Raw genomic sequence first — 25,377 nt, 5'->3', positions numbered from 1 at the left:
GTACCTTGTTTTGATTATACCGGCCTTTGCTGGTACCAATCTAGTTAAGGTAACACCAAGAATTTCCAGCATAAAACACATTTACAGGTTTATAACTTGGCTCTAAAAATTCTACTCCAAAAAGACAGTGGGAGGCAGAAAGGCTCAGATGAGCGCATTATATTACATATTCTATGTGATGCATACTTGCTCATAATGGTATATGAAGGGGACGGATTAGTTTTAACCCTGAATTACCATGTTTCACATGCTAACTAAAATGATTGCTTTTAACTTCCATGTATACCTAATCAAAATAATGTTTTGTAAGTGTTTCAGCTAATTAAAAGCTTAATTTGCCCAATTTCACAGTTTGGCTTAAATCATAGAAAGTGTCGATATAATACAGGAATTGGAATGTCATTTCTATTGATCATATTTAAACACACTCTCCCTTCCTCCCCTCGGAAGTCAATTGCAGCTTGTCCTCAAAGGGTGAGCATCCAGGTGATTGGCCACTGCGGCCTCCACACAGCACAAGGCTGCTCTTCAAATAAAGGCTTAAATGAAGATCAAGGCTGAATAAATTAACTGTAGATGTTTGCCTTGTTGTAAAAGATAAGCTCACAGGAAACAGCTACAGTAAAGAGAGCTTTGCAGGTTACTTAAAACGCTGTTCTTAAAGCAACGTGTATTTCTGGCCATTGGTATTGTATTTCTTCTAGCCTACCTAGAAACACAATAGAGCTCTCCACTGCTGCACAGCAACATTAAATATAAACACCTGCCGTTAAAGGGCAGAGGGTAATGGCATCAGTGTGGGCGACCCGTGCTCGGGTAGTGTTCAACTATTATCTCCAGTTTAAGTAGGCTGAAAATACACAAATCCAGCCAGCACCGTTTTTAGATAAAATTGTCAGTTTTATGGATATTTATTGTATGTGCCCAGCCTTGCAGAACTCCATCTTCTCCACCTCATCCGTAATATAAACCGCTTTTAGTCCGCATTAATACAATGTGTTACTGAGATACTTGTCACATTCTGTATAAGCCAGGCAGATCAATACTCAACTATACCAAGGGAAAAAAAAATCATTATATTAGAATCCTATTAAAAAACACAGACACTAGGAGGATAAACCTGATGCACAGACACCATTCTGTCTGTATGCATATGTAGATTACTGCATTTAAATACATTGAAAGTGGGTTTCTTTCCAATATACAGTTTTAAAGTATCCTACAGGTAGGACCGTTGGTATATATTCTATACCAAATCAGTCTTGCCTCAAAAAAATTTAACCTTTCTGCTTCTCATAAGAGCTCTTTCTTTTGATCAAAAGTTTCCACCCTTTGTATCAACTCCCTTACTCATATACTTCCTGTGGTGCATTCACAGCACTGAAATCGGAACAGCAAAGCTATTTCTGTGACAACATTTGCTGATGACACAAGCTCAGGTTTATAACTTCGGCTTAGATCAAGGAGGAGTAAGAAGATTTAAGATAAAGACTTTTGAACTAAAAACAGTAAACTAAAAGTCAAAAGGAAAGTAGTCACATGGAAAATTATTTTTTAAAAAGTCTAAGTTCTATTATTTGAGGTTGTGTAACATGAAAGCCTTCTTGGAAAATTCACTAACTGAGCATTTTTGGACTTTTTCCCTTCAGTATTTTTAAGAGTTGAAATGCATATATCCTACCTGCATCAGGTCATTGGTAATACAACACAGCAAGAACAGATGCAGGTCTGTTTGCCTCAGAAGTAAAAGAAAAACTGAACAGCCACACAATCCTATTGTTCTCCCAACCTACCACATAAGAAACAGAATCTGATGCCATGCCCTGTAGGTCAACAAACGAGCTCCATGAGACGATAATTGCAGAGTTGAGATTCCTCTGAGACATCTTGCCACCAGCTCAGCAAAGTTTAAATCAAGAAAACATCAGCTTCAATGTCGCCACTGACCTTCACTAGCGTGGACTTGGGGAAAGAGAGAGATGGTCTCCTGGAGAGAGGCTCCAAAGCACACTTCACCTTTGCAACACATCATCACAAAGAAACGGTTTGCAAATATAACAGAGGACTCAATACCCATCCTCTTATAGGTGTTTAAGCTTTTCTCAGTTTCATGGAAGACAATCTAAGTTGACAGCAGTAAGCAACTGGCACAAACAAGTCACTACTGACTACTTGTAAGATACTGAGACAAGACTGGAGAGCACTTGTAATGAAACTTGTGTTTTTAAGGGGTTTTGCTGCTGTAGTTTTTAACTCTCTCCCACTCCACTCAAGTGACTTGACTCTTCGTTTCTGTTGGGCTCATGGTACTATAGATCCCTTCACCACCATGTTTCATCATTTCACAACTCTAGTTGCCACGACAACAGGATGCAGCTTATCTGCTGTTTTCATATTTCCAGTTTTTGTTGCCATAACAACACAATCATTCTTGCTTTCTAAAAAACCAGCAACTTTAAGCCACGTATTCTCAAGGACGCAGGATTCATCACACATGTATCTTCATGAAAGAAGAGATTTGTACAGGCAACTTGTAAATTAAGCTATTTTTTCTGAAGGGGGATTTTTCACTCACAAGTGAAAAGCTGACAGCAATTGCTAGAGGCAGACTGCTGAGACATCTAAGGCCTGGCCTTTAATAATAGCCAGAGTAATATAGCACTAGGCCACTTCCAAGTGGGGAGTCCCTACAGTGTCAGATCGTGTCAAACCACACAATTGTTATGTGATGTGAGTAAGTGTCCATACTTGTTTCACCCAGGCAGATCTGAATTAGATGCTAGATGCAATTCTCTTGAGTTTTAACCCAGTGGCCTCCCCATTATTACCAGCACCACCACCATGCAGCTTTGTGTTTGAAGGTCCATTTTAATTCTGTAATTCAAGCTGTTGTTGCAGATTAGTTTTCAGACTCTGACCCTTTTCACTTTCAGGTGACTGCATTTTGAACTTTCATTTACAGGAAGTGCACATTCATAAGACTGGTGAGAAAATGTTATACAAACACAGCATGCAAAAACACAAAATAGTGATGGCTATGAGGGGTATCAGCTAACATGGCACCATAACTTCATTACACCCTCATTTATGTACTTCACTAATGAGACAAGCACAGGTGTCCAACACAGTCCCTCACATGAGATGAATAACAATAATACAGTCCAACCTGCTTTAGCCATGCTTGGTATCCAGAAGATATAAGTTGGAATCCATCTTTTGGCATGTATATTCGGGGCTAGGAGAGAATAGACATAAAGAGAGACCTCCTTTTACACTGGGACCTAGCTAACCTAAGTCTAAATTCTGGAATATTTTAAACAATGCAGATTTTTTTAAGCCACATATGAAGGTATAGTCCCCAGATTAATTCTTGTTTACTCCTCTGATATCAGGTGCTTTGAGAATACTTTTCTAATACAGCCAAAACAATTTTTACAATTTCCACCATTTTACATGTCAACTCAGTACATATAGGTATTTCTTTAAAATTTCCACACAAATGCACTTGGATAAGCACAGCCTCTGTGGTGGGTGCAGTAGCACAGATTAATGGTCATGAATGCTTTTGCTACTACGTAAAGCTAAAGGGTGTCAAAACAGCAGCAGTCAAGCTATGAGAGTGTTTTTACAGTCACCATCCTCAACACCGTCAGACCAGACACCAGACAACAAAAAAAGATTAAGGAAAATCTCTGAAGAGGTGCAACCTTAGTATCAGGGTAACAGGAAACTACATTCATACACAGCCATAAATTATGCTTCAAACTGCCAGAGAAATGCTACCTGGCATGACATTCATCTGCAGTTTGAAGATATTCTCACAATCAAGTGGATTCAACACACTTCCACCCTCCCACCCCCACAAAAAAGGGGATGCTTAGAAATTAAAATCACATCTAAGCAACAAAACCAGACAAGACATCTGATGACATCAAGTCCAGAGACCTCCTGGAAACTATTTCACAACTCCTTCTTTTGTTCACCAGAGATCCCCTCCAAACCAGTAGATGTGTGCCCCCACCAATCCTTCTGGAAAGCTGGAAACATCTTTCTCATTTTCAGAACATGCTGTTCAAGGCAGCTTATCCCCATTTGTGCCTGTGTCAGCACAATATTTAGTTTGTAGGAACTGTGTCCACCTTGGTACTTGTAACACCAAAAAATACAATTGGTTGGAGAGGAAAAACATGTCACCACTGAACGACCAACCTTCACAGCTATGGGGGGGAGGCAGTCCAGCCCTGGAATTTGAAATTAAAACAAGAACTACAACGGGCTAAAATCTTGCCTCTAAAGAGAAGTATACATACAGAATTTTAAAATATGCTTTGAATATTAGATATTTTTGCTCCTCTCCTGTTTGAATTGAAATCCTCCTAAATCTTCCAAAGCAGTAGAAAGATTATGCCCTGGTGTCCTACTCAGTAATCTCAGTCAAACATGAATTTTAATAACCACCATTGTGCTGTTAAATTAAAGTCAAGTATATCTGGTTACTGCATTCACCTGCTGAGCTTGGACTTGCAATGCTTAACACATTAACAAACTATGTTTTAGGGGACTTCTCACACAGCCAGAAGCATCACGCTCCAAGACCTAATCCTTACTTCAGCACTAACTTCATGGGTGGTTACTCTCTCTACTACTGTAAAATGAGGACAACACTCATTTAACCTACCTCACAGGTTTGCTGAAAGGAACTGCTGACATTTCTATGTGCTTTGAAAATGGAAGAAACCATGTGTGGTGCTACGTATCTAGCAAGAACACTATAGAAATCCACATTTTACTTCTGACTCAAGTGTTTCAGTTGCTTTTTCAAAGTAGCACAGCTCAGTATACCTATCAAAGAAAAAAAAAGCCTTCATAAACAAGCAGAAACAACGACCTTTTTGAAATCATAGCGTCAGGAGTGAAGAGACCTGAATATCAGTCCTGGATCTGCCCGTGTTCACTCAACAAATCTCTGAAAAATTACTTAATTTCTTTCTGTTTCTGACACCTAACCTACACATTAAAGGATATCAGTGAAGCTCTCAGAACCAGCAGGCTGCTTAACATTTATAAAGCCCACCAGTCCAGAGTAGTTTGAGTAATTGATTTAAAACACTGCTTTAACCATTTAATTTGAAGACCTTGGTCCTGCAAATATGCAAGTGTATTAATAGATCTATTTGCCATCAACAGGATTACTGTCATGCAGAAGTGCCTCCAATATCAAAGATAACAATGTATTTCTATTTAGACAACTCTTACCAATGCAAACTCTTTGACTTCAAAATAAAGTTCCTTGAGTATTAGCAATAAAAGTAAACAGGACCTTCAGCAGATTAGCAGGTACTGTAAAATGCTGACAAGTTACATATACAAATAGGAGAAACTAAGACCCATCACCCATCCCTCAGCACCATACTTGCAAAATCCCCTCACTGAAATATGTCTTCTCTGTATTTGATATGCCCACCCTCATCTAAGAGGAAAATAAACTATGCAGAAGAGAAACTAACTTCACCAGTACAGGGTATGTCATTACCTTCATACTGCTACTTATATCATTAAAGTAGAATATTTGCACAATATTTGCACATATTCATTTCAAATACAAGCACTGACAGAAAAGCACAATTTACTTAAAATCTCTGGAGCTCTCACTCACAAGCATTTAATGCACACAGACTCATCAGTGGCTAAACATCTACAAGCAATCTCCTAAATTTCAAATTTTGGTGGTTCTCCTAGGCACATTGTGAATGACCCTAGGAATGTCTCCTTCAGCAACAACATGTAATTAAGTTAAGTACATCTGGTTAAAACTTCGCAAATCTCAGTGTCCAAATCACAGCAGACATGCAACTACAAAATTACACAAGAGGAACTCATACATGCTTGATAACTTAAAAAAGATAAAATTAAATTGCCCCTCTTCCCTCAGCCTTTAGAAGATCTGGGACACAGGCAAATGCCTTGTTTGAAAGCTGTACTATGTTATCAATCATCACTAAAATCTTCCATGATTATGATCCACTCAAGGCAATTCTATCAGCAATACAATTAATTGCCCAGCAAGATCTACTCAGTTTTGTGTTTTCAAGAGTACACACCATTTATGCTCATAGCTCAATATCATTCACAAGCATTGTATTTTCTCTCAGCATCTGTTCCAGCACTTTCCATGGCTAGGAGTCAGAGTGCTAGGCTCATTTTCCTCTTTCAATAGCCACCTCAAAAAGTAACTCCGGAAGCACTCTAACCACTAATTCATATCATGCTATTATGTGAATATTTCATGTTTTTATCTAGGTGAGTAACTAATCTGCAGTACAATCCCAACAACTTCCTCTTCTAAGACATTCACGTTTCCTATTGAGGACTTGCTTTAAAAATGAGCCTTCCATCACCACAAATGGCCTATTCCATAACCATCAGTGACTTATTCACAGTTCTGAAATGCAATTTTACCCTGTATGAAATGCCTACCTTCTCTTAAGTTCTGTGGCCACTGAAAAGACTAATCATCTATATATTACCCATGTATTAAATTATATTATTATAAATATTGCAATTGTCTACAAACCTATGAGCCAGAATAGCTTATTTTGCTCATCTTTTTTTCTGCAGCCTGACTTTCTTCCTTCAGTAATCTACTCTTCCATTTTTAATCCATTTGACTTCTGCAGTTCCTAGCAAGGCCAAAAACAACAGAATGATTTTTTGAGAACAAGTCAGTAATTTAAAATTCAGTGGTATCCTCTTCACTTCCCTACAAAGGCTGATTTTTAGAGGACATTTAATTACAGGCCTGAGTTCCTATTTTCTAAGCCTAAACACAACCCCTGAAGGCTTACAATATTTGAGTCACAGCTGGAGCTGTGGTTACTATACAGTTTAAATATCAGCCTCTTTACTGTGCAATTTGTTTTGAAAATCAAATCAGATGCCGTGTCATAAACAAGTGCTAATTAAGTACTGAGCGGAAATTGAGCTTTTTTTTGTGCAAGAAGGGTTCTTAAATATCTGCATCTTCACTTCCATAAGAAAGAATAAATATGTCAAGAGTGATAATTCTAAAAGCAAACCTACTACGGTACTTGCAAGGCAGTACTGCTGCTTCTCTGTTTCATCTGCTTCCATGTAAGATGAAATGGGGGGGAAAATATAGTTGAGATCTGTATTAAATATATATGTACTAAGGACCTTATGAATCTGATCATATAACCCACGCTTCTTTTTTCCTCAGAGAGGAAATTTCACTCTGTGTTTCCATCACATATGATTTAACCAGGCAAGCTAAACCCATCTCTCTCTGTAACTGCAAAGGAACACGGAAGCTACTTACATTTTCATTCCTTTTAAGTTGTGATTTACACACAGTATTTGACAATAACATCGCATCATTAGATATAACACCTCATTCGATAAATATCAAGAACAACGCATTTTGATACTCTGAAGGTTGCCTCTGAGTAACAATATTCATGACTCCATTAACTAACAGGCTCTCGACTGCCAGAATGAGATCTGTCAGTCACTGACATGGGAGGGCATGGCCAGCTGCACTGAAGGCTGCCCAGTTTAAAATGACTTCCACAGCAAAGGAAAATATCCCTTGTGGCCTAGAACTTGTTAATGAGTTTGTATGCATTACAGCAATTAACTGAATTCCTACTACATGGCTCAAGCAGATAACTTACTCCACTGCATAAAGCAGTACTCAAAATAAAGCAGTTAGATCTGTGGAGTCTAATTCAACAAAACCAAAGACAGGATTTCTATATTTTTAATTATTATTAGGAGAGAAAACCATAAGCTGACAATATTTAAGCATGCTCTTTGTGAGATTTTGTAGAAGGAATGAGTAAACACTGAGCTGGTTGACTGTCAGATCTCACAGTTTGATACCAGCTCCTTCAGAAAGATGGGGCGCTCCCAAACAGCAGGCTCTGACTCTGCAAACGGAACAAATTCACCACAAGTGGTGAACACGACTGCTCTAGTTCTTTAGCGAATTTGTTTAGAGTACGCTGGCCAGGATCTGCTCAAAAACAACTCCCACTGGAGAACGTCTATTTATATTCCTTGACAGATAAAAAGACAAGTTTTTACATCCTGTAAGAGCAGCAGCTACCTGGAGAACTGCTTTGGTAACACAAAACACCGGGACACCTTCTCAAGGGCTCACAGGAATACTAAGCTGCAATCCTCAAAACCAAATGGTGATCTGTGATAGCACTCCATTCATCTTTGGACAAAGTAACAGCAAGCTCTGCAAAGGTGCTTGCTATAGCAGATAGATTCTCTTCGTGCCCATAAGCAAAAACATGGTTGATTTCACAACCACTTGACATTTTAAGTCTGAAATTCAAGTCCTATATTCAACCTCCTTCAGGACTGCAAGAACTGTGGTGAAGAAAAGAGAAGCTACATTTCTCATGCTACTGTCTGAACTAGTGCCAAGTAAATATCCAACAAGAACGGTGGCATTCACAGTGAAAGCATTATGTATAAAACAGAAGCTTGTCTAGAGATCAATAAAACAAAGCTTATGCCTTTTAAGTATCTTGTATCTTTTTCTTCAGTCGTTAGAAAAGTCAGAAAGCTCAGCTGGATTCTAATTTTTCACTGAGACTCAGAGCATCAAGAATAAAATATTCTGTACTTGAGAAAAAAATATTGTCAAGGTGATCAAAATTAAGAAATCTGGAAAACTCCAACCTACATAATGAGAAAAAGAACCTACAGTGGTAACTTTCACCTTCCTGATCTGCCAAATTTTAGGTAGCAGATAAAAAAGCATGCAGAAGAGATGGATTAGAGGTCTGTGCCAACTATCCCAGAAGGGAATCTGCAGTTCACAAATTAAGCAGACAAATTTGTAAGAGGAACGCTATTTTTTTCTAAAGAAATGCAAATGCATTCAAGAGCAGACTCCAGCACTCAAGCTGAACATTTTCCTGTTCAATAAAATAACCAAATAATAAAATAAAATAACCAAAAAACTTACTTTTTGCAGGAATGGCCATTGTATCCCTATACACTTAGTTTATAAAGCACTGTGCTACAATTACAATGTGGAACCTATTCACCCATCATAAGTAACTTGGAATCCATAACTAATTGCCCTGAGTACTTACCAAGACATATTAAATTTCCTTTCCTGATCTAAATGCCCTGTACTGAGTTCAGCCCTATGACAGATCTCAACATCTTGAGACTGGCACAGACCTAAATGCTCCTTTGCTTGGTTTGACTAGAGGAAATTCCTCCTTAGAACAAGAAGTACCAAAGAAGTCTGCTGTCTCGGAGGACTACGATGCAAGAATCAAGCAGAGGCAACAGAAGCAGCTGAAGATACCTAACAGACAGCCTCTGGCAGCACTCCCATGCAGAACAAGTAGCTGTAAGACAACTAACCACAACAAGTCTAAAGCATTGCAGAATTGACTGGCCAACCTTTAAAAAATAAATACATAAATAAATAAAAAATCAAAACAACAAACAACTACAAAACAACAAACCACAGCCACAGCACACAGACAGTATGCCCTGTCTCCCAAGAAAGGAAATCTACTGAGGCCTGAGTACTGATAACTATCGCCAAAATGAAGCAGTCACCATAGGAGGCCTAAGTAAATCTACTCCCAATTTAGAACAAATTAGAATTAGTGCTAGACTAACCCAATCTTCTTCTTTAAGAAGATCACTGAAGTCCAGACAAATTAGGAGTAGTTAAGCATTTGATAGACGACACATAGGAAGCTACTAGTTAAAATGGAGAGGATTAGGACTAATACCAGAGTTGTAAGGAGGATAAGAAACTAAAAAGGGTAGACAACCAAGAGTTAGTTTGAAAAGGGAGCCCTCAAGCTGTACAGAGATTGATCTTTGTTGAAATCCATTATTAATATTGAAATGAATGTTAAAATAGTCTCACTAATGGCTAAAGAACCACAAGAATTATCAATATACTAATGAAATTGGCTAAAGACAAAGTTAAGAGACATCATAAATACATAGGATACAGCATCTTGAAGACCTGGGTAACAGAATGTACATAAATTGAAAACTAACAATATTTCTATATAAACTAGGAACCCAGGAACTGAGAAGCGGGGAAGACATCCTGGGATACATTGCTCATTAGATAATGATGGTTCACCAATAAGATGCAGCCATGAAGATGGCAAATGCTACTATAGGATATTGTATAAATTGAAAAATTCCCAGAAGAGAGAAATTAGGATTATTGCTTTTGCACAAGGAACAGATAAAACTTCCTGGAATATTCTGTATAGCTCTGGTCACTCATGTTCCAGTGAGGTTAATCAAACTCCACAGCTGTATAAAAAGGTCTGCTATGATGATCATGAGTTATAGGACACATCATATGATAGAAAGAAAAAGAAGAGGGGGAGTAAAAAAAGCTTGGTTTAGTCTGACCAGATTGAGATCAGAGGAAAATACAATTGCTCTCCACAAATACATGGAGATGAACACAGGGGAGTAAGAAGAGCTGTTTAAGCTCAAGGACAACATTGGCACAAGAACAAATGAGAATGAATTAGCCATGAATTAAGTCAAGCTGGAAAATAAGAATGAGCATTCTAGCTTTCAATGTAGTTAAATTTGGAATAGCTCTACAATGGTGTACTAAAGAAAATTCCACTCACTTAAGAACTGCTTTGAGTAGCTCGCAAAATGGACTAGAGCGCACACTGTCTGCCAATATCAGACTTGAGCCCACACTCCACAGGACCTGTTCCAATCCCATGTGGAGATGTTTTCTCTCACTGATGGGTTCTGCACTATTCTGACTCTACATAAAGTACTATTTTAAGATCAGCAAGATATGGATTTATAGGAATATCTTGTCGGTAAAACAACTTTGAGGACACTTAGCTTGTTTATAAACAACAGCTGTGACAAAGTACAAGAGCAACACACTTCACTGGAGTCATCCCAGTCTAAAGCAGGAAAAAAAAAAAGGAAAAAGTTACAAAACGAAAGTGAAGAGAGAATGAACATTTTCAAACGTATCAGCAATAGCAAACACCTTCTGTCACATCTGAAGATAGTGTTAACATTGTCTGGATTTCTTCAGAAAACTTGAGATGCTTCCAAGACCCATCTCCTAAAATGAGATTGATCCATTGTTTCTTGAGACTACACCTACTTCTCATTGCTCTAATTTGCAGGAGATGAATGATAGCTGACTGTATTTCTAAATCCTGTTGAGAGCTTTGGCATTTAAGCAGGAAAGGCACTGAGCAGACCCAATGAACCACCCCCCTGGAGAATCACAGCATCTTCCTAACAGACAGAATTCAAGGCCAAGTATCCCTAAACTAAAAGCAGCTCCCACATAAACTTCCCCATTCTCCATCTCTCTGACAATAAATTACAAAAGATGTGCATTGAGAAGGAGAGCAACTACATTATACGACAGACTTCCATGCTAGACCGTTTTTCTCTGAAACAATTATACTGTTTTGGTTACTGTATGAGCAAGCCTGGAAAGACTTTCTTTTCCAGCCAGAATGCAGCCTAGCCCTGCTTTGTATCCAAGCAAAGACAACCATCACCTCTCTTCGAGTATTTAATCCATACTCCTCTATTTGAAAAAAAAAAAATAATAATAACCTGTAAGAATAATTATGTCCTTAGCTGGAAACATCAAGACAGAGGACTCCTACAAACTGAGAGAATCCACATGTAGGCACAAAGCCAGGGATGGAAAAACCGCACTGGAGTTCTGCCTGGGCTGGTATCTTCCCAACTCCCTTTCTTTAGATCTGTTTTGCTCCAGGTGCTTCCGAAGAAGACGGGCTATCTAGACTCCAAGTAGAAGTACACTTACTACTGTTCTGATGACATACAACTGCATTTAAGAACAACTTCTTAATTCCTTCATAGTTACACCCCCCTGCACCTTTTCCCTTCTTAATGTGGGATGAAGGAAGTTAAGCCAGCACTCAGGCTCTTTGCTTCTGCTAATCCAAACTGGATACTCCAGTGGAGCCTGCCAAGAGGTTCCATGGCTCCTGCTCACAGACTGTAACCACTTCTGTCCTTCCTTCAAGAACAATGGAAAGACCCCTTGCTGAGCTTTCCCATTGTTCCTCATTCTCTCCTTCCTGCTGCTCTCATCAAGATGAATGCACGTACCCTGTTCCAGCAGTGGGGGGAAGGAAAATTAAATCAGATGTTTCTCAGTTCTTTGTACAGAAGGGGACTAGAAGCAGCTAGAGAAAGCAGAATTATGATCAATCTTTTGTTTTCAAGCAAAACCACTGTGGAAAAGTGAAATAATTTTAAACTAGAAGTCTTCATTGCCACTTGTCAAACGTCATGCCGCCACTGCTAACGAATTTGGTTGTGCACAACCACCTGCAAGCAGGCTGAGCACCCATTGGTTAATGGAAGCACAGAACTTGCAGACGAAAGAGAAAAAATGAATTTTAATGCAGTTTTTAGAAATACTTGTCATTGTTTCAGCATTGCCATTTAGTAAATGGGACCGATTTCTCTCTCAGCAGGGGATGATATTTTAATGATGTCCCATGTACTTCCCAGAAGAAAGACAAGCCTCATGAGGCAGATTAAAACTAAGACTATTCAGATCCCATTAAAAACAGACAGTTTCAAGCCATTTTTTTAAATTAATTTTGTTTAATGATAAAATGTACTATCTTAACAGGTGGCTAGCCAATTGTAAAATTAACCAAAACATAGTCAGAAGCACAAGGTTAGCTATTAGAGGAACTGGTTTCTTTTTGTTCTGTTTTCTATTATCAGTGTACCATATGACCCTTCACAAACTCCTCTGGCCCATGACCTCAGGCGAATTTGTGAGCTTCGCCTTTCTACTTCTGCAAAGCAGGGGTAGTATTTGTCCACCGCCAGTTCCTCAAGTCCTCAGATAAAGAGACATTAGGAAGTACTGTTGTTTAATAAGCAGGGACATATTTCATGCAACTCCCAGGATGTTTATTTTCAACAGTTTCTGTGGATCAAGAAGTTTTCCTCAGCACTAATCAGCATTCTGTCAAGAAAATAGCTTAACGTTTGATTGCTTATTAACTGGAGCATTTAATGGTAAGATGCAGCCACTGGACTCTGCTCTACTACAACTCATTTTCAGCTTCCACAGGTAAGCACAGATTTCATTCAGCCCTTTGTGCAACATCACTTAAAATATATTAATAATACATCTTGTTGAGCATCTCCTGAATTGTAGGAAGGAGGAAATGAGGAAGACTGAAAAAATATTGAAAATTATAAACACTAACCAAGTTTGCCACTGAGAATGGTTAAATATTACACAAATCTCATCAGCACACATGGAGGTTAGAGACGACACAATGTAAGCAGACAAGGAAATAAGAAAACAGTTTATTCCAACTGCATTGATGAATTTAGCATGAAAACTTTTATACAGCAAAATCAAGTTCCTCAGTTTGCTGGTTTTGCTTCTCTTAATGTGATCTGGTCATTTATAACCCTAAATACTGTTGCAGCAGTCACTGAGAAAATGACACAAAAGGTATCTCTATAGATTAAGAGAGTCAGCAGAATCCCTTCACTCAATTCTTAATGAAAGTTCATAATTTCCAGGTATAAATTACTCTCCTTGTAATAGAAAGTAAGTACTTTTCATTACCAAGTTTTATGATACAAACAACCAGCACAGTAAAATTCAAAGAAAACAAAAGAGTAGATGAACACATTTACTTGACAAGCATATCTAGTCAACATTCGTACATCAGGAAATACTTTCTGATCCCCACTTTAAATGTTTTTAGAGCGTGAAGTGAGTTTTAAATGAGACCAGACCATGAAGTTTCCTCTGTTGTTTGACTTCTAGTCTCAAGCCATTCTTTCTCCTACCTCAGTAGCTCCTAACACTGAAAATAAACAACAAAACAATGTAGTTACATCTTCATCTCATTTATGGCCCAAAGATCAGAGCTTGGTTGGCCACTAGAAATGCTCCAAAGATCCCCATTTCATTTCTTCTTCACTAGGCAACTCTTAAGAGGTGATCTCTGAACACAGTACGTTCCTACCTTACGTCTAGAGATAATACACATAATAATTTTACCTTATTCCTCTGAAACCTTCGTTGTCTATTTCTAGATCACAAACCACCACAGAATGTTGAGGCCACTGCACATCTTGCATCTTTCACAGATTATTTAGGAAACCCTTTGCCTAACCAAACTTTGTGGTTAGAGCAGTCTGCTTTATCTTACTAATGAGAATGATAATTTAGTACCAAATACTCGTGAGGAATTATAGCTCTGCTGACTGGCAAATAATTTGCCAAGGCAGATTAGTTTAGCTGCATAAAATAAACATCCACCTGCACACACTAGCACTAATCAGGGCGTGAAATTAAACTTTTTATTCAGTGGGAAATAACTGCTGCAAGGCGGCGATTTAGTCTTGGAAGCAAATATTAAGGTCAGCCTATTCTCTCTGATGTTTATAGTATATATTACAGTGCGGAGAGCAAGACGTAACAAATTCTGCTTTTTAAGTCTATGGAAACAAATATTTCAGTGATACGATAGCAAATTTGCCATTTGCTTTTCTAATTGCATACGTTTAATGGAGCAAAGTGGCTGAAATGAAATATGACCAGAGAAGTGAGGGTGAAGTTTCTGAAGTATCAAAGGCCTGCACCAAGTGCAGAAAAACCTATGGCATAAAGTTTAGAGTAGAAGAAAATAAATCAACATTTTATTTACAATACAGTAGTCCCAACAAAAAGATCCTCAAACTAAGAGGATCTTATTTTGGTTCTATTGAAAAAATTACTAAGCATATGTTTAATATTCAAGTAGGATTTGCAACTCTGCATTCAGGAGGCAACTGTGCTATCCCAGCTGTTTTACGAATGTATTTTCACTGGTTTCATGGCATCCTTGCTTTGGATACCCAGGATTCTCTGCTACCACCACACAAATGTGTTACTAGGAAGACTATAAAGTTCTCAATGCAGAGTTTTATAACAATAGCTAACAAGTCCTAGGTCTTAAAAATCCCAGTCCTACTGACACTAAATCACACAGGTTTAGTGCAAAACAAACCTCTTTTAAAGTATCAGCTTTTGTCCATCTGTTCCATGTACACAAACACACGAAGAAATGAAAAAAAAAAGTATATATATATATATATTCCAAGTCTATTACTCTTCAGCCTCTGTTTATACTGACTATATTATCTTCCAGGAGAACAGAAAAATTAAGGAACTACAAGGTTTGCTCTCATTAGGAAAACAACAAACAAACAAAAAACACCACACACGGATGCATCTTAAAATACAACCAAAAGGTTTTTGTTCTCCTATGAAACTGGAAGGCTATCAGGATCTCCTAGAATCATGTCACCCAAAAAGAAACAGAAAACAGTAATTTGCCAGTGAAATGGAAAAAAGACATTCATGAAGAATGCTAGTATCGACATCTTCCTATTCACAAGCCAGGAAATTAAATGAAGTACTGCAAATTGATTCATTCAGAAAAACTGAGAAAATGAAACTTCATTAAATTTCAAGCTATTGCCTCCCAAACCATCCTAGACAGGATCCCAAACTGGTCAGGTACAGCTCCAAGCACTGCTAATTAAACACAACTGAAGTTGTCACTAGTCCATTCAAGAAAACAGATGTTGCTTCATAGAGCTTTGATATTTTTCTTAAATACCTTTCAAAATGAGGAACAAAAAATATGAACTCTTATAAAAAGGGCTTTATTGTATTTTTATAGCATATTACATACCTTGTAACAATCATTCTGTTAAGTGTGAATGTCAGTTTTATTTTCTGTCCCTTTTTTCCTGGCTATTTACAAGCTTTGTAAGAATCGTTCCTTAATTAAGTCTAAACATAGTCTTATATAAATGGATTCCTGGAATTAAAAACGTTCAGACTTAAGAAATGATTGTTACAGAGACTGTAACAGGCCGTAAAAAAGAATGCCACTTTAAACAAAGATTTCTCATTTTAATTAAAAAGATAATCATCAGAACATTCGTACACTTAACAGAACCATTTGAAGCTACTTTGAAAAAATATCTACTATTCTATGCAGGCATATGTAGTTTACTTTATATGACATTTAATCAAAGTCTCAGATGAGCCTATTGCACTCATACTTTAAATACTGTATCTACAGTTTTAAACACTTTATTCAAATATGAAAGTTACTTATTGAGCACCTCATTTCTAGTACTTTTCAAAATGGTTATGACAACAGATATCACATATTCTTGAAGGCGCAAAAACAGCTGTGTAAGGCAAGGGCTTTTGGAAGGGGTTTTTGTGTTTGTTTTTTTTTTTAACTAATGGGCACATTCGCCTCTCATTTTAGCTTGTGCATCAGTCTCTTATAGATTTATTTTCTGAAGAGCGTTGCTTTATCTGTGGTATTGTAGAAACATGGAAAAGGGCTGAGGTGAACTGAGACAAGTTCCACTCTAGTAAATCCTTGGTGTAGCTGCAGAACACTGGACTATATAATTTACAAGATCATACTTTAAATCTGTGAACTAGCTTTCATGAAAAAAAAAAAAAAAGCTTTGAAAGATGACCTGTAGAATACACGATAGAAAATACTCATTCACCAGCAAAACCAGCCTTCCCTGGTCAGCAGCTGCTTTGTATTGCATAATGCTAATACACAGCAATTTAATACCAGAAATTAAGCCTTCTTAAAATGTAGAGGTAAATTGAGCAGGCAAATCAAGTTAAATAAATAACTTAAACCTTAAAGTATTAGATTATACATATTGTAACTGACCATGGACAACTAGGAAACCTGCAGCAGATATTAGCTAAATGTAATATTGTTTCATTGGCAAGTAGTCAAGCCAACACCAGCCAGTAAGAAGGCAGCCACCTTCTACTCCCATCAAGAAGCTGCACAGATACGAACATGCAGGGGAAAAATAAAAAAGGGTCTAGTTTGTCTTTCAAAGCATCAAATATAGGTACTTTAAAGCAAGACAATTCAATTTCATTCATAATATTAGCATTGGATGAAGTCTCCATAAGACATTTTTTGTATTAGAGTTAGGCATCAAAATAAAAAACAAATCGCCAGGTCTGTCTTGCCTGGTAGCTTGTGACTCAAGAGAGCTGCTCAAAGTCAATGCCAAAAATTAGATATCAACATTTTAAAGTGGAAAAAGTATTATTTTCTAGAGAAGCACAAAAATTCTAACACCTACAGAGCTGCTCTTCAACATTAAATGAAACCTACCACAAATCCCTACCAAAAACCAAACTACCAAAAGACAAAGAGGTAACAGATCTCATGGATTTCAGTATTTATCTACAATGGCTCTTGGGAAACTCTTAGGGAAAATCAATAATTAATAGCAAAGCCCACCTCAACCCAAACTGTGAGCCATCTAGTAAGGAAGATGTACACGAAGCATATCACACACTTGGATGAACAAGACAATACGTTGTGAATGATTCAGCATTAGTTGAGAGGATGCACAAGCTGATCTGCTACCTCTGTGTAGATAATTGTACCAATACCATTCCTGCAGTACCCTGGCACTTTCTGACTTCTAAAAGGCAGAAACAAGATGCTTTCTAGGAGGGCCAAGCTGCTATTTGCAACTGCTACCTCACGTATCAAAGCAACCGACCCGTGCTACACCTCCACGAACACCAAAAGACCCCACCACGCCCAATGAAAGCCTTACTTCATCAGCATAATGAAAGCAAGAGTTGTGTTCTAGATAGATGTGCACTAAAGCAAAAGCCTGAGAGGTGTTAAACAAAAGCTTTCCCCACTCTCCGCTCAACCTGTAAGCAAACATAGCCTGAAAAGTTCACAGGGGACAAAGGGAAGCCACATCTTTCATTGTACTTTTTACAAGCATTTTGTACACAAGAGGTATTTTAATAAAACATTGAGGAACCTGGTTTAGCCTTTAGTTCTCAGCGCAGCCTGATCTTAATAACTCCCCCTTTTATCTGATGCATCTCAGATGCATCTCCTGTAAGAGCAGTGCTCTCTCATGCTCAGGTCTCTCCCTGCTGCCAGGGAACTTTATTGTTCCAGTGGAACACTGCCAGCTCTGAGAGGGACAAGGATTCCCTCCAGTCCCAGGCCCAATCCTATTCAAGACCTCAAATGCCTGGACTAAGCCCTTGGATGGGAATCTTAGTAAAACGGGTGAAAAAAAGCAGCAAATGAGAAACCAGTGTAGCATGTTCGCAGTGTTGTGTGGCAGAAGACAAAGACGTTTCAGTAGCAACTTTTCAGGACATTAAACCCACTAACTAGAAACACGTTGTAATTACCTAGTTTGGGCAAACACAAGTGCAACAGGATCCGGGACACTCCTTTGGCCAATCACACAGCAAAAAGGGTAGTTTATTATGACTAATTGCTACCTTGGCTATTTAGGTATCTACAGCATTCTCCCACTCCACTGAGCTGAGACTCTATAAATCTGACAAACTTGGAGACTACTAGTAAAAGGGTCAAAAAGTCTCAAGAGAAACAAGTTCTACAAAACTGAAAAACAGAAGCCAAATAGGCGTTTTGAAGCTCAGTTAAAAATTAAAATTTGCAACCACTATTTCCTCAGTTTCAATTTGGGCCTATGTTCTGAAGGTTTAATAGAATTGCTTCTTGATGAGCTTAGACTTAATTCTGTACCACTTGAAGCACTGATCCAAAACAAACTTTTAGCCAGTGTTGCCAGTCATTTCAATTATACCCTTAGGGAAAGAACAGCTTTGGACACCCAAAATTTACATTCAATGCAGTTGGCACCAGTTTGCTTTCATTTCTAAATCTTACATTTCTGGCCAAAACACTTGGAAATATCAACAAACAAAGCAAGAGTAAACTACAGTTTAAGTGTATCGTGCCTCAAATCTAAGTAAACTAGCCACATTTGAAGAGTATCTTGGATGCAAGTACCCCCACAAGGCTGCTTTCCATGCCAAAGGCCAACTCACAAACCTAAACAATATAAGTGCTCTGCACACTCAACTATCATTGAGATGCTGCTGCAGCAGCTGAAAGACTTAAGTGCCAGTATTTACAGGTCTCACGGCCGAATGAAAGGAAAAAAAAAACGTGGAGAGAAGGTGTACAGTTACAGAAGGACAGTCTAAGGTGTACAAAGGAAGAGAAATACACAAAAATTACATGTGCAAGCCCTCCCGGTGCCTGCGGGCCCCTCTGCCAGTTCCTGCCTCACTCGAGTTTAACTTTTCCCGCTCCCAGGTGGCATCTGCAGCCCCCTACGCCTCCTCCACTTTTCCATAGACCTGGGGGCCCCACTCCCGCCCGGCAGCCCCCGCCCCGCACCCTACGGCGCCTCTGGGGCCCGGATCACCGCCCTCCCGCTCCGCAGGACGAACTGCCCCCACCAGCCCAGCACGCCCAAGCGGCCTGGCCTCCCGCCCGGGGTCCCCCTCCCCACTGCCCCCAGCTCCCCCGCAGCCCCTCCTCGTCCCTCGCCCCTCCCCCCGGCTGCCCTCCACACACACGGGTACCCACCCCCGCCACCGCCAACCGCTGCGGCCCCTCACCATGAACTTGAGGGCCTTCTCCTGCAGCACGGCCTCGGCCGGGTCCATAGTGCTGCGCCGGCGCCGAGGCCGCTCCCCCTCTCAGTGCCAGGCCGCAGCCAGCGCAGACAGGAACCTGCGCTGCCCCGCGTCCCCCCTCCACCTCGCCCCGCTGGCCGCACGGCGCATGCGCCGCCCGCAGGCCCACGGGAAATGGAGTCCCCGGCCGCGCCACCGGCAAGGGCCTGCCAGGCGGATCGGAACTACAAAGACCGAAAGGCCTCGGGGCCCGGGGTACGCTGGGAGCCGGTGGGCGCATGCGCTTTCCGTAGGCGAGGGGGCCGGCGGGAGTTGTAGTAGCGCGGAGCTGTGACGGTGGAAGCTGGGGACAGGGGGCGATTCCTGCTCGGGCCGGCAGGGAGGGAAGCGCCACTCCGCAGGGGCCATGTGGGCCGCGTCCAGCCCCAGGCCTTCCCTGGCGAAGCACAAGGCTGCCTCCCAAGTCACAGCCCAGCGCTTTTGCCATTAGCACCTCGCATGTGGCTAATGGCAGGGTCCCCAGGGCAGCAGGCTCCTTTCACTGGGCTCTTCTCCCAGGGCACCTGCAAGAGCTCAGCTGCTCCCTTGTTTTGCACACTTGTGCACTGCCAATTTTCATTACAATCGTTGCTGGTTTAAATGTAGCCCTAAACAGTGTCTAAAAAAAATCCCATGCGCTGGCATACCCCTGCATGTGCAGAAAAAGTACACTTGGTGACTTTCTTCCAGAATAAAATCAGTCTGAAGGGGCCATTGCTGCTCCTTGGCAGGAGATGTGAAATGGGGAAACTTGCATCACTGTAATGGGTCAAGTAGACTTACACAGTTCCTGAGGAATGTTTGTTCAAATCAGTCCCTTAAAGGAAACTCCCCGCATAAACAGCTTCCTGTGGCGCTTCGGTACCCTTATGCTTAACATTTTATTCTAACAATGATGCTAAATGAATTTACCCTGAAAACTGGCCCAAATTATCCTTGCTGTACCAAGCAGCAAACAAAAAAATAATTGATCAACATCCCTTTAATAGCACCTACACATAGACTGGAGGGTATTTACCATATTCCACTCTTTAATCTTCTCTGTTGCACACCAAACAAGACAAGTTCATTTTTTTGCAGCCACCACTTCTAATCCTCTCTGTTTTGTTAATTTTGTCTAATGTCTTTCCAATTTTCCTACATTTTTTACAGTATACCAAACAGCTGAAACTACCTTGCATAGAGCAGCAGCAAGGAATTAGCTCCTGTGTCTTTAGTAGTAATTGTGAGAGTCTGATAAGTTTTTCCTTCCTCCATAGCAAACATGACACTTATTCCTACACAGTTTGTCATCCAGTAAAACATTCAGATTCTTCTCATACCTGCCTTTATATACTTGACTCTGCATCTTAAGTGAGTTACCCTGAATTTCTTCCTATTTAGATGCAAAGGAGCCAGCCACAAACATCAGCATTTGCTTGCTGACATGCAGCTTAAACCCATTCTTTTTGTTCATGTTTGACCTATAAAGCAAAGCTTCAAGTTGCAGGTACAAAAACAGTGTCTCCTGTGCACCAGCGCCTCCCACATTTTCTCTAAACAGCCCATCTCCTCTGGATTTTTAAACAAGATAATCAGAGGTAAAACTATGCAGAGAATATGTGCATTAGGGATCCCCTGCAGGGACATATTACCCGGGTGGTGCCTCATCACCCAATGCCAGGATCGTGTCCTCCAGCCAATGACCCAGCAGAGGTGAGGGAGAATGTCAGCCCATGATGGGTTGAGCTGTTCTCCCAGAGCAGTGGCTTGAGAGGAGGAGGCAGGAATAAACTTATGTCCTCCCTCTACAATCCCATGGCATAGAAATCTTCCAAAGAAAGCTTTCAGGTCACCAGGACATGGGATGCTATTCTTGGACTGGCCCTGCCACGCTCATGGTCATCGTACTTTAAACCCAGACTCTTAGCTGTGAAACACCTGCAATGCTTGGCTGTAATGGGGCTGGGCATTTTCCAGACTGCTGACAGCGCTGAAAACACTTGCCACAATTATACAAATAACAATAATTATAATGAGAGAGTCCTATAATTACAGAGGGATGGCTCCTGTAACAGTACTTCAGGCAACAAGGGGCCGCCAATGTCTGGGGCACAGGTCTCCTGTGTATCCTCCCTCCAGGCATCCTGCAGTTGGCCAGGATGTAAATGGATCCTCTTTGTAACAGCGTGACGGGCTCAAAGCTTTGATTGCACGCTTTATTTGTCAATAATATCTGATGCTGGCCTAATTGAAGGAAAATTGAAAAGTGTAATGCTTCAGCACTAGACACCACTGTCCCAAAGCCCTCTAGGCTCATTGATCTGTCTGGACTGTAACTTATAGGGGATTAACATCTCTGGGTCATAAAAAGCGTGAACAAAGTGGAGCCAAAACTAATGTCTGCTTAGGTGCTGGACTTAACCTTGGTGGAAGAAGAAAGTGGCTCAGTTATTCTGCTAAACTGCGATCAGGACCCCACAACGCAGGATGACTGCAGAAGGACAGGGCAAGAGTCTCCACCACAGCACAGAGAGACTGAGGAAGGACTCAGAGAGCTGGTACTTGACTCTGCAGCACTGAGCATGGAGGTAACACAAACCTCACCTCGATTCCTGCATCTGCAGCCCAGCCTTGTGGCCTCTTCCCACCGCAGGATGCTCACTGCAGCTGGATGGCCAGCTTTGCACCCACCAGCTTGCTGTGTCTGCTGCAGCCCAGAGCAGGACAATGGCCACCACACTGAGCTGTGACACCCACCAGATCCCCCCTACCGCCCTGTGCCACTGGGGTGTCACCTCATACAGCAGGAGAAGCTGGAGAGGTCTGTGGTGTATAAGGCAGAGTGAAGGCACACTTCGAGTTCTGCAGATTTAAAACCAATTAAATAATCATTTGTTTAGATTACAGGAACTAAGAGCTGGACATGTGTGGTCAGTCCTGCCTCTGCCACAGTGGATCTGCCCTGACCAGCTCCTCTTACTTTCCCCTTGAAACAGGAATCGTATACCCTCCCTCCCTGCAAAGCATGTTGCATGAAACAAACCATATAGCGCTCAGGGAGCTCACCATCCTTCCAGATGAAGGATGCTACCTAACAGTAAAGATATTACTGTGATTATTTTTGCAATAGCATATTGCTCTGTGCATTCTGGACTCTGTGGACCACATCCACGCCTGGTGTAACGCCATGTTAATTTGCTGTGGCAATCATTAATTGGGTAAAGAACAGCTGGTGCTTTGCTTTAAGTGAAGCTGATTGGGTCAGTAAGTAACTGTTTGGTTAAACGAGCTACAGCAGGTACAGCCCTACCTCTTTCTGCACTCCAGAGGCGTTTCGCTTCTTGTCCCAGTGACCCTTGGAGGAAGCAGCAAGATTTGGCGATGAAACATTAGGGAGCTTTAATCAGTGTCGTTCCTTTGGGCATTATTGCCTGAATTTTAATATTTTGAATAATAAAGGATGATTTTAAATTAAATTTGTGGGCTTACCATCTGTGTGTGTTTGGCCTTGTTTTCTTCTGCTTTGGCAGTCCCTTGACTTCATTCTTTCTAAGTTGCAGCAAAAAGGAACAGGAGAGAAAAGAAGGGAGAGCATCAGTGGAGGAACCTTTTGTTATTCCCCTTGTCCTGCAAGATCTTGGCAGCAGCAGCCTTTATTGCAGGTGTGTTTCCTAGTGCTGAGCATACAGACACCATTTGATAGGATAAGAGCTCCTGAGAGAGAGACAGGTACCCCTGGACTCAGAAATGTCCCTGTGGTTCAGCTCAGCCTCTGCATCCCAGCTCATCTGTGATGACTGTGTTTTTCACACAGGACACCGGCATCTCAAAGGGGCTTGGTGTGCAGTGGCCTGGGGCATCTGGGGGCAGGATGGCTCCCTGCAGCCTGTGGGCAAAGGGGTTTTTTAGGACAATGGGACATTGCCATGCAAGAGCAAAAGAAGAAAGGTCAAGACCACTTCGTATGCATTATGTCCACTGTACTGCTGGAGCAGGATGTTACACAGTACCTGGTGCTAAGGATATATGTGAGGGGATGATCAGAGAGAGAGGCTTGTCTGCAGAGAAACCAGAACAGTCAGGCTATGGCTTGGTATTACAGGTTGAGCTGAATTTATCCCTTGTACTGCTGGAAAGGGGAACTGCATCCCCTCTCCTGCTTTTGCCAGCCACATGCTACCTTCTCTCACCATGTGCCAGCTCTGACTCTTGTTTGCTAGCACAGTGAACTGTTTTAATCCACTGTAGTGGCAGAAAAATTATAATCAGGAAGTACAAATTAAACACTTCTTTGTTGGCGAGTCAAACCGGCTTTTCTTGTGATCAGGCAAATGGCAGAGCTACTGCGAGGGCGGGTGAGAATTACACTCCAGGGCAGGGGAGGGTAGGATGAGACAGGTCTGTCAGTGATGGGGAGCTGCTAATTCAGCAGATACCAGGTGAAAAACCTTTTGTCTTCACACTGTCGGGGGCTCTTGACCCTCCTGGGTGCACCAAATAATTGCTGCCATTTAAGGCTCTGTATGGCCCAGAGAGCTGGGGGGGGATGTCTCAGGAAGACCAGATCCTAGGAGTGTGGAATCCTCACAGGGATCTTGAATAGAGAATTCTGAGTTCATTTCTCATCCTACCGCTGGGGCTACATGGACTGGAGCTGACGGCCCCTGCATTTGCTTGGCCATCAGGAAGCAGGAGATACTGAAGCCCTGGGTCCCAGTCCTTCACCATAGACTGTGTGGGTACTTTGTTTAAAATACAAATTTTTAAAAATCAGGGTGACAGCAATGTTCTTGAACAGGGCTATAGCCATTGTCAGCAGCCTTCCCAGTTTCCCCCACAACCTTGCCAGGGAGCCCAGTCTTGAGCACTGAGCACAGACAGACACACCCCCCCATGCCAGCCAGGTCCTGCCTGCACCAATCTGAAAGCACTTCCTCACCCCCAAAAGTAGCTCCTTCACTCACAGAGGCCTACCTCCCCACACTCCCCCCACTTCTGGGATGTGTCCTCTGGTATTTGCAGCACCTGCCATCAGCCCGTCCTTGAGACGGCAGCAATGACAAATTCATTGGTCTTTCAGCAAACGGAAGAGCCCCAGAGGAGCATCACTGGGGGCTCAGCATTGCTGCCTGGAGGGTGGTAGAGGGGGAAGAAAGATCTCTTCTTATGAGGATGAAAAACAAACCCAAACCAGCAAACCTGACCCGACAGAACAAAAACAACCCCAACAAGTACCTCGTAGTCAGAAAAGCCTTTTAAAGCCTCATGAATATTTAGCTTGTCCTCATGTAAAATATATGACTTTGTGTAAGGATCAGGCAAAGGAGGTGCATGATTTTTTTCTGATTTATGGGCCCAGCAACGGATTATTCATAGCAGAGCAGCTGTGTGGAAAGATTCATCCACTGCAAAATGTGATTGTACATCAGGCAGTGTGAGGGAACAGAGCTATGACTAATGGCTACTTTACATATAAATGAGAAGGTTTGCGCTAGGAACTGTAAAAAAATACAATCGTTCAGCTGACGCGCCCGGCCTCTCTATCGCAAGCACTGCACAGGGGCCAGAGAAAGACAGGAACAAGCCTGCCTGAAGGCGCTGCCTTCCCTCACATCCTCCAACATGCAATAAATAAGGCAACAGCAGTCAAGGCTTCCAAGGTCCAAATTTGTTGCTGGTGTCAGTCTGCAGGCTGCAATGGGGGAAAGCAGATGTGGCTCCTCCTGATTCTGATGCCCCTGGAAGTCCTACCTGACCAGGCTATGCTTTGAGCA

At 41.2% G+C, this 25,377-nt stretch overlaps 1 protein-coding gene across 32 annotated transcripts in view; it reads right to left on the bottom strand.

Moving 5' to 3' along the window:
* Nucleotides 1-19,877, bottom strand: part of BTRC (beta-transducin repeat containing E3 ubiquitin protein ligase) — a 120,403-nt gene extending 100,526 nt beyond the window's left edge. For 6 of the 32 annotated variants that reach the window (XM_065068225.1, XM_065068228.1, XM_065068227.1 and 3 more), the window contains exon 1: nucleotides 19,533-19,877. In XM_065068225.1, coding sequence (XP_064924297.1) covers nucleotides 19,533-19,862 — 330 coding nt within the window. In that variant the 5' untranslated portion in view covers nucleotides 19,863-19,877. Of the gene's footprint in view, nucleotides 1-3,166; nucleotides 3,236-4,678; nucleotides 4,843-19,532 lie in introns of all 32 variants that reach the window. The other 26 variants (XM_065068238.1, XM_065068245.1, XM_065068244.1 and 23 more) reach the window with 13 other exon arrangements.
* Nucleotides 19,878-25,377: the final 5,500 nt, after the last annotated feature.

Source organism: Columba livia, chromosome 6 (assembly GCF_036013475.1).
Source record: "Columba livia isolate bColLiv1 breed racing homer chromosome 6, bColLiv1.pat.W.v2, whole genome shotgun sequence".
NCBI lineage: Eukaryota > Metazoa > Chordata > Aves > Columbiformes > Columbidae > Columba > Columba livia.
The sequence above is the reverse complement of the archived record's forward strand: the minus strand, read 5'-3'. Positions and strand labels throughout refer to the sequence as shown.